The 10858-nt window shown below is 41.7% G+C and overlaps 1 protein-coding gene across 1 annotated transcript; it reads right to left on the reverse strand.

The window, feature by feature from the left end:
* Nucleotides 1–10462: 10462 nt before the first annotated feature.
* Nucleotides 10463–10858, reverse strand: LOC102857308 (histone H2A type 3-like). The gene has a single exon (XM_006893907.1). It carries the CDS (start codon nucleotides 10853–10855, stop codon nucleotides 10463–10465), a length of 393 nt encoding a protein of 130 aa, XP_006893969.1. The 5' UTR covers nucleotides 10856–10858.

Consider the following 10858-nt stretch of genomic DNA (forward strand, 5'->3'; position numbering starts at 1 on the left):
GAAATTGGTCTAGTTTGGAAACCAAATGACTTTTTCTATGAATATATAATACTGGCACTTCAAGAATCCTAATTATCTACCAAATAAGAAAACTCAGAGTAGTTATTTAAAATATTAATGTAACGTGCCATTTAATGGTTATAACAGATGTCAACTAAGGTAGTATGATATCAATTTAAGTCCAGTAAGGCAATGTCTTTCTTAAAACCTATGAAATTAGTCTCAAAACTGTCTTGTATAAAGTCTATCAAATAAAGCTTTAGTATGATACATATAAATGCACAACTTAACCTTTGCATTGCAATGTTGATAGGTGCCATCAAGTCAGTTACAACCCATTGTTGTTGTTAAGTGCCGTTGAGTTGCAGGCGACTCATAGCAACCCTATAAAGGATTGTCCTCAACACTGGGTGTCTCTCATCCTCTCTCCAGGTTCACAGGAGGCAAGCTATTACGGAAGTGGATGCCACTCCTCCTTCCAAGCTTGTTTTAATAGGGGAGCTCCACCCCACTCTCTGTCAGCATCGGGTAGCCAATCATTAACACATTTGACACATCAGTGTCACAGTTACAACCCATAGCCACCCTATATACAACAGCTACTCTAAAAGGGAAAGATTCAGTCTCTTCTGATAAAGATATCCATCCTTGAAAAGCCCCCCTGAGTTGCAATTAACTCCATGGAAGTGAACCTGTTTGTTTATTTTCATGACAGTTATAATCATAACTATCAAATTGTTGTTTTGTTATTAGGTGCCATAAAATTGCCTTTGACTCAGTGTCCCTGTGGACAACAGATCTGAACTTTGCTCTATTCTGCGCCATATTCATGATCTCTGTCCAATGTTACCGTCCCTTTGTCAATTCACCTTGTTGCAGATTTTCCTCTTTTGCTAACTCTCCTCCTTTCCCAGTATGCTGTCTCTCTCTAAGGAGTAGCCTGTGAAAATATGCCCACAGGAATAGATGTGAAATTTCATCATTCTTGTCTTGCACTTGGATTGCACTTCCTTCAAAACAGATTTGGCAGTCCATAGGATATTCAATACTCTTCTCCAACATCACAACTCAGTGGCATTGACACTCCAGTCATCCTTATTCACTGTGTAGCTTTCAGATGCATAGGAAATAATTGAAAAGACTATGGCCTAGGTCAGGTGCATGTTAGTCTTTAAACTGACATAATAGCTCTTTAGAACTTTGACAAAGCCCTTAATAGCAGTCTGCAAAAAAAAAAAAAATGGAATTGAGCAGAATTGTTACAGGTTTGTGTCATTTTTATCCCCAAGGAGGTTCATTGGTCTTAGATGACCAATTTAACTAAACCATGTATCATGATAACATTTTCCCTGGTCTGTCTGTCTCTCCAGACCAAACCAAGGAATCCTGCCCCAGAGCCCCCTGCTGTAGCTTTAAAAAAAAAATTTTAAAAATTACTGATACCTCTGAGGGTGGCCCGAACATATAAATCTGCTAAACTCAAGGAGTTTCCAACCAAATATGTTCTCACAGAGAGGGAATGATTGAGCTTGTTTGCAGAAGTAAACAGATTACATGAAGACAACTTTGTAGCACTGAATTCTGATCAGTGATAGATCTCAGTATGTTCCATGAGTAGGTTCCAACATAATAGTTAGCATATAGACAAACAAAAAGACACTAGACTCATTTTGTGTGTTATGTTTTATAATAAAGGAATAAGGTGGAAAGAAAGATATTTGAGATACATACATACAAATATAACAAAGGAAGTTAGTTTCACAGTCTTTGCCTATAAGGAGCACTCTGGTTGCATTTCTTTCAGGACACATTTGCTTGTTCTTTTGGCAATCCATGGGATATTCAGTACTCCTCTCCAACACCACAATTAAAATTCAGTTACACTTCTCTTTTCTGCATATGGTTAGGTAGTGACAGATGGTATTTAGAATTAGTTACATACCTCCTTCTGTATTCCCTCCAGCAAGAATCTTCTCTGACCATAGTTCTTTTGCCTGGTGAGGTAAGCCAAATTTTCATTTTGTAAGGATCTGCACCATTAGCAGTCACACAGAATTGAGATTCTGTAGTGTCCTATTGATTTTAATCATAAGTATGGTAGCACTGAGATAGAAGGGATTGTCTAAATTCCAGATATGTTCTTCTTCCTCCTTTTAAGATCAGCAATACTTGTGATTGTCGCCAACATAAACCACAGACATTTTCATGTTTTAAATGTGCTTCTTACAGATACCAAGATGCTTTCATACATGTCATTCATTCAAATCATGATGGCAATGGGTACACAGCATGTGTTGTTAGTTGCCTTTGAGAAGATCCCAAATCATAGCGACCCAATGCGTGCAGAGTAGAAATCCTCCACAGGGTTTTCAGGGGTATGATTTTTTTTTTTCCAAAAGCCTATTGCTAGGCTTACATTCTAAGGAATCTCTATTGTTGTTGTTGTTACCGTTGTTACAACTCATCACAACCCAATGAATAGGCAACCTAAACCCTGCCCTATTCCGTACATCCTCATAATTTCTAATACACTAGAGCTCATTGTTCAAGTCACCATGTCAGTTCATTTCATTTGGTGTCTTCCTCTCCTTTACTGACCCTCCATCTTTCCAAGCATGATGTCCTTTCCAGGAATAGCCTCACCTAGCTACATGCCCAAGATATAAAAGACAAAGCTTCAACAAGTTTGTGTCCAAGGAGAACTCTGGCTGCACTTTTTCCAAGACATATCTGTTTGTTCTTTTGGTGCTCCATGGGATATTCAGTACTCTTCTCCAGCAACACTACTCAAAGGTATTCATTCTCCTCTATCATCCTTATCCATTATCTGATATCACCTGCTACATATCAGCTCTTTGATATGTAGCAAGTGATTAAGAAAACAATGGACTGAATCAGGAGCCTCAAGGTGGGTCCAAATTAATTGTAGTAGACTAATATGTTGTTGTGATGTGCTGTCAAGTTGCTTGCAACTCAGCAACCCTATGTACAACAGCTCTGAACCCTGCTCTATCCTGAGCCAACCTTATTATCTCTGACACACCTACCCCCATAACCTCAGTCATTGAATCAATCCATCTCAAGGATCTTCCTCTCTTGCACTGTCCCTCCACCCTCCCAAGCATGATGTATCTCTCCAAGGACTGGTCCCTTCTTGCAACATGCCCAAAATTGTCAGACAAAGCTTCAGAATTCTTGCCTCCAATGAGCAGCGTGGTTTCATCCTCTCGAGGACGAACTTGTTAATTCTCCTAACAGTCCATGGTGCATTCAATATTTTCCACAGCACTACAACTCAAAGACATCAATTCTCTCATCTTCAGTCATTTTCCACCTTTCTTTGCGAAAACCATGGCCTGGGTTGGGTACATCTTAGTCTCCAGAATGACATCGTTTCTCTTAAATACTCTGGAGAAGTCTCTGACAGCAGACTTCCCCAATGCAATTTGTCTTTTGATTTCCCGACTTCTGGTGCCAAGAGTGTTGATTATGAAGCTAAGCAAACTGAAGCTGTCAACAATCTCAATGAAGAGTCACCTTCTATCATGATGCTGCCAATTGGCCCAGTGTGAGAATCTTTGTTTTCTTGATATTGAGCATCAATCCATATTTAAGGCTGCAGTCCTTGAATTTTTGCAGCAAGCGCTTCAGGTCCTCCTCAGATTGAACAAGCAAGGTTGTGTCATCTACATAACACAGGCTGTTGATGAATCCTCCTCCAACACTAATGCTACATTCCTTCTCATAGAGCCCAGCCAGCCTCCCTGATAATCTGTTACACATATAGATTGAAAAAGTGTGGAGATAAGACAAATCCTTGGCATACACCCTTCCTGATTTTGAACTATGCAGTGTTTCCTTGCTCTATTCTGATGACTGCCTCTTGGTCCAACTATAAGTTTTGCATAAGCACAATCAAGTTTCTGGGATTCTCATTCTTCTCAGAGTCAGCCACAGTTTGTTGTGATCCACACAGTCAATTATCTTTGCATAGTCAGGAAGAAGGATTGGCCATCCACTTCCAAAGTAACAAGGCTTCGAAAATCCTATGTACAATAGAGCATACTTAGAGTCTCATATACTAAAAAAATTAATTTAAAAAATCAAACTTGATGGATATTGAACAATATCACATATTGTATGCAAGCAAGATTATCTAAAAATGACTGGAACAGTACAATTACAGAGAACTACCAGAAATACAGCTGGGTTTAGAAGAGGTCATAGTACTAGAGACATTATCACCAATGTCAGATGGACCTTGGCTGAAAGCAAAGAACACCAAAGGAATGTCCATCTTTGTTTTATGTGACTAAGCAAAGGCATCTGACTGTGTAGATCACAATAAATTGTGGCTAACCTTGAGAAGAATGGGAATCCCTGAACACAAAACCTATATTCAGACCAGGAAGCAGCCATCAGAACAAAGCATGGTTCAAAATTAGGAAAGGAGTGCATCAGAAAGTTGTTCTGTCTCCATACCTTGTTAATCAATATACAGAATAGATCATTCTAGAGGCTGGGCTTTATGAGGAATCTGGCATCAGGATTGGAAGAATATTTAGAAAAAATCTGAGCTATGCAGGTGACACAACTTTGCTTGCTGAAACTGAGGACCTGAAGCACTTACTAAAGAAGGTCAAAGACTGTAATCTTCAATATGGATGGAAGCTCAACATCAAGAAGACAAGGATTCTCACCACTGTGCTATTCTGCAGCACCATGGTAGATGGAGAAGAGACTGAGGGTTGTGAACAATTTCAGTTTGCTCGGCTCCACAATCAACACACTTGGCACCAGCAGTCAGGAGATCAAAAGACAAATCACATTAAGGAAGTCTGCTGTCAGGGACATCTCCAGAGTGCTGAGGAGAATTGACATCAGTCTAGAGACTAAGGTATTCCTAATCCAGGCAATGGTCTTTGCAATTACATGATAATCTGAGTGCTGGACAAGGACTAAGGATGACAAAAGAAGAATTGATGCCTTTAAAAATAGGTCTATCTTGGAGAAAGTGAAACCAAATTTCTCCTTGGAAGTAAGGATTTTGAAACCACCTCATATACTTTGGGCATTTGGCCAGAAGGGACCAGTCCTTCCATGCTTGGAAGGTTGGAGGGACAGTGAAGAAAAAGACGCTGGATGAAATGGATTGACATAACTGGGGCAATGGGATTAGGAGTGTCAGAGTCAATGAGACAGGCTCAGGATAGGACAGGATTCAGAGCTATTGTACATAGGGTCATTATGAGTCGCAGACAACTCAAAGGCACATAACAAAAACAACAACAACAGGGCATAAGCATTGCCTTATCAATGATCACACAGCTTAATAGTCACATTCAAATTAAGCAGCAGGCTTTCACACTCATTAAAAAGAAATATTTTTAGTTATCTACACTTTAAATATGGAGCCCGAATGTATGGTACAGAATGTACAGGGCTGCTAACTGAAAGGTTAGCAGTTGGAATCCAACATCTCCAAAACAGAAGAATGTGTCATCTAAACCTGAAATCTTTATAGCTTTGGAAACAGATGGAGGCCAGCCCAACTAGCGCAGTGACTTTATTTTAAATGTGTTATCTTATTTATGGTTCTATTCAAATATTTATCTCTATTGTTGTTGTTGGTAGGTGCCATCAAATCTAGCACAACTCATAGAACTCATAGACTCTATGAACAAAAGATTTGAAACCAGTCCTGTCCCGCACCATCCTCATCCTGACACACAAGAGCCTATTGCAACAGTCACCACGTCAATCCACCTGGTTGAGGGTCTTCCTCTTCTCGCCAACCCTCCACCCTTCCCAACATCATGTCCCTCTTTGAGGAATAACACCTTCTAGCAATATGTCCAAAGTATGTGAGGCAAAGCCTCATCATTCCTGCCTCCAAAGAGCACTCTGGCTGGACCCTCTCCAAGACATACCTGTTCATTCTCTTGGCCGTCCATGGAATATTCAGTGCTCTTCTCCAACACCACAGCTCAAAGGCATTAATTCTTTTTCTGTCATCCTTATTCATTTTCCAGGTCCATATTCATTCCAGATTCATTTTTCAGATGCATAGCGAGTAATCAGAAACACCATGGCATGAATCAGACTCACCTTAGTCCTCAAACTGACATCACTACTACTCAATAGTTTGGAAAGGCCTCTAACTGCTGATTTTCCCAGTGCAGTGTGTCTCCTTATTTCCTGACTGCTCGTACCAAGGTTAATTGTGACTCCAAGCAAGATGAAGCTGTTGACAGTTTCAATCTCCTCTCCATTATGACACTGCTCACTGGTCAAGTGGTAAGAATATTTGTTTTCTTGATATTGAGCTGCAATCCATTCTGAAGGCTGCATTCTTTGATCTTCTGCAACAAGTGCTTCAAATCCTCCTCACTTTCAGCAAGCAAGGTTGTGTCATCTGCATAACACAGGTTATTGACAAGTCTCCCTTCAATTTTGATGCCATACTCCGCTTCATATAGTCTAGCTTCTCAAATAATTTGGCTAGCATATAGATTGAACAGGTATGGAGACAGAATACATCCCTGACACACTCCCTTTCCAATTCCAAACCATGCAGTGCTCCCTTGCTCTGTTTGCACAACAGCCTCCTGGTCCAGATGAAATAGTTGGAAGAGCGCAATATCAGCAGTCAAAACTAGGCCGGGGCAGACTGTGGATCAGATCATCAATTACTTATATGGAAGTTCAAATTGAGGCAGAAGAAAATTAAAATAGGTCCACAGGAACCAAGATATGATCTTGAATTAATTCCATCAGAATTCCATAATCATCTTAAGAATAGGTTTGAGCTGCGCTGCAATCCTAGAGGTACATGGTTCGAATCCACCAGATGTTCTGCTGAAGAAGGAGGGACAATGTCCTCCTGTACCAGTCGGATCTGATTTGACTGAACACACACACAAAAAAAATAAAAAGAAAAAAATAGTTTTGAGGCATTGAACACAAATGATAGAAGACCAGATGAGTTGTGGGATGATATCAAATATAACACCCATGAAGAAAGGCACTGGGTGGGGTAGGTAGGGTCAATATGAGTCACAGTCAACTCAGCGGCACCTAATAATAACAACAATACATACATTTACAATTTTAAAAAATGAGATGTGAAGCATCTGGGAAGAATTTAACCTTCAGTCTCAGGCTCTCTTAATTAAGACGGGACAGTAGAACCACTGGCCGTTATGTGTAAGATAGTAAAAGGCTTCTGTGGAAGAATTCATGCACTTGAATACCCAGCACTGCAAATGGCCCACAGTATAGCACCACTATCAGTGGAACAGTGGGTTCATTGGGTTCTGCTCCTTTAGCAACAACTTTACAGAAGTAAAAACATCACCTCAAATGGTATGCTGCATTGAAAAACATTAACAAATAGTATTCCTAAAAGTGTTCTGATACTAAATAAATTAAAAAAAAAAGCTGTTCCTAAGGAAAACATTCAATACAGGTTGCAATTCAACATCAAGAAAACAACGATGCTCGCCACTGGACCAACAGGCAATGTAATGACAGAGGGAGAAAGGATTGAGACTGTCAACAACTTTATCTTCCTTGGATCCACTATCAACACCCTTGGTACCAGCAGTCAGGAGATCAGGAGACATATTGCACTGGGAAAGTCTGTAGTCAGGGACCTCTCCAAATTATTAAGGAGTAGTGATGTCAGTTTGAGGACTAAGGTGCAACTAATCCAGGACATGATCTTTTCAGTCACTTGCTATGCATCTGAGAGCTAGACAATGAATAAAGATGACAGAAGAACTGATGCATTTGAGAGTGATATTGGAGAAAAGTACCAAGGATCCCATACACTGCCAAAAGAACAAACAGATATGTCTTGGAGAAGGTACAGCCAGAGTGCTCGTTGGAGGCAAGTGTAATAAAGGTTCCACTCACATTCTTTGGGCATGTTGCTAGGTTATTTCTTAGAGATGAACATCATGTTTGGAAGGTGGGGGCAGTGAAAGAAAGGAAGGCCTTCAACCAGCAGAGATGACATGGAGACAGAGGCAATGGGCTTGAGTGTGTCAGAAATTTTGAGAGGACAGTGTTCAGATTGTCTGTTCACAGGACCTCTATGAGTCATACTCAACTTGATGGCACCTAACAACAAGGAAAACATTCTTGTTCTTACATTATATGAGTAACATTTAAAGCAAATCCAGGGCCCATGACAAAAAAATACCATGTTATTACTGTTTAGGGCCATCAAGTGGAGCCGACTCCTGGTGATCCCTTGTGTGAAAGTACAACTGTCTAGTGGGGTTTTCAAGGTGCTGTCCTTTCAAAAGAAAATTGCCAAGCTTATCTTCAAAGTCATGGCATGAGGGAGATCATTGCTGATATCAGAGGGATTTTCATTGAAAGCAGAGCATACCAGAAAGATGTTTACTTACTTTTTATTGACTATGCAAAAGCATTTAACTGTGTGGACCATAACAAATTATGGCTGGCACTGAGAAGAATGGGAGTCCCAGGTCTCTCTGGGTAGGGCTTGTAGTCTAGAACTTAACCATTCATGCTACCCAGGAACTCCTAAAGCTTAAAAAAATAAAAACCGTAGGCGGGGGGAATAAGCAACTGAATAAATATATATTAAACATGTCTTTTTCTGTCATTCACTATTTTTGCTTTATTACTTACATAGTGAAAGAATATATATAAAGTCTGCCATACTCTACCTTGTAGACAAGATAATTGTTGTTGTGTGCTGTTGAGTCACCTGCAACTCATAGCAACTCTGTGTACATTATCTCTGAACCCTGCCCTACCTATCCTGAGCCAATCTCACTGTCTCTGACAGATCTAATCCCACTTCTCCACTCACTAAATCAATCCGTCTAATCCTGGGTCTTCCTCTCCTGTGCTATCCCTCCACCCTTCCTAGCATGATGTCCTTCTCCATGGACTGGTCCCTCTTGGCCACATGTCCAAAGTATGTGAGAGGGAGCTTCAAAGTCCTTGCCTCCAGAGAGCAGCTTGGTTTGACCCTTCCTAGGGACCAATCTGTTTGTTCTCCTGGCAGTCCATGGCATATTCAATACTCTTCTCCAGCACAACTCAAAGGCATTGATCCTTTTCTATCAGTTAAAATTAAAATACATGTCAATAAATTATTTCATAAACAGTCTCTAGCCTAGAAATCTACCTGCAGGATCTCTCTCTCACTGGAAAGCTGTAGCACAGTAAGCCTGCAGCACAATAAGCCTGGAGACAAGGAGTAAGCAGGAGGAACCAGGTGCTGAACAGGTTTTTAAAAACTTTTTGTACAGGCAGGTTGTTTCATAGTTAATTCTCAGTGTTGATGATGTATCGTTCATCCACTGTGCATTTTTAAACTAACCTAAACAAGTGAAATGAAGGGCAAATTCTGAATAAAGTTCCGTTTTGCTTGTCTGGGGACAGAAAGTTAGTGGCAAAGAAGCCCACCTAGGGTCTTGCTAAAATGTTATTTCTGGATACAAATATCATCATAGTAGCTGGATTTTTCACCCTAACCTCCCTCCTAGGAGACTTTCTCCTTCTTCTCAACCAGAGCTCTAACCATAAAGGCTTCATTTAAGATTCCTAGATGGAGGGGTCCAGGGTAGTGTCACTTCAAAGGATCAAAATCTGCCTGCTCAGCGTTAAGTGCAACATGGGGACTGGCATGCACCTCGCCACTGTAGCATCATCCACACACTTTAAAGGCTGGATGCCCAAATTCACCCAGAAATGCCTTGGGATAAGCTTCAGAAAATTCAGTCATCAAAAGTGCCATAGACCAGAATGAAAACTGCATAGTGTAGTGGACTTGGAGAGGGGAGGGACTGTATAACAATGAAAGAATTTTTCTTTCACTTTTCAAAAAGAAGAACGAACTGGAGGGGATGGGTGGGCAGGGAGAAAAGTGAAACCATGAATGAATGGAAATCCAAAATCTCTGTAAATTTTCATTAAAATTAATAATAATAATAGTAAAAATGCTATGGAGGGTAGTTCTACTCTGACACACACTGGGGTGACAACGAGTGGGGCAGCTCCACCAGCAGTTTGGGGGGAAAGTGTAATACCTGTGAAAGAGCCAACAAGAGGTTGAGCACTGCTTCAGGCAAGATCTTCCCTACCACGAAGTACAACCCTGAGGGTGATGAGGCATCCCCCCTTCAGTGACAATTTAAGCACTCCAGTAAAACCACTCTATTCACTCCTCCACCCACTACCCAGAAAATCATACACAGGGCACTGTGAACCAAACCCAAATTACTTGCTTTACAGTAAAGGTAACGTTGATTCCTCTGTACGTCCTAAAAGCCAAAGCAATTTAAGTCATAGCCATTTCTATTCATGAACTTCAGCGCAGATGCTGGCCATATCAGCAGCTCTACTTCTGCTTATTTGGGTGGCTCTGAAAAGAGCCTTTGGTTTTTCAGGCGGGAAGCCCCGGCACCTGTGAGCTGCCTCACTTGCCCTTGGCCTTGTGGTGGCTCTCGGTCTTCTTGGGCAGCAGAACCGCCTGGATGTTGGGCAGGACACCGCCCTGCGCGATGGTGACGCGGCCCAGCAGCTTGTTGAGCTCCTCGTCGTTGCGGATGGCCAGCTGCAGGTGGCGCGGGATGATGCGCGTCTTCTTGTTGTCGCGGGCCGCGTTGCCCGCCAGCTCCAGGATCTCGGCGGTCAGGTACTCGAGCACGGCCGCCAGGTACACGGGGGCGCCGGCTCCGACGCGCTCCGAGTAATTGCCCTTGCGGAGGAGGCGGTGCACGCGGCCTACCGGGAACTGCAGGCCCGCACGGGAAGACCGACTCTTGGCTTTGGCGCGCGCTTTGCCCCCCTGCTTTCCACGTCCGGACATGGC

Source organism: Elephantulus edwardii, unplaced genomic scaffold, assembly GCF_000299155.1.
Source record: "Elephantulus edwardii isolate Elephantulus edwardi_28Jun2011 unplaced genomic scaffold, EleEdw1.0 scaffold00133, whole genome shotgun sequence".
NCBI classification, from domain to species: domain Eukaryota; kingdom Metazoa; phylum Chordata; class Mammalia; order Macroscelidea; family Macroscelididae; genus Elephantulus; species Elephantulus edwardii.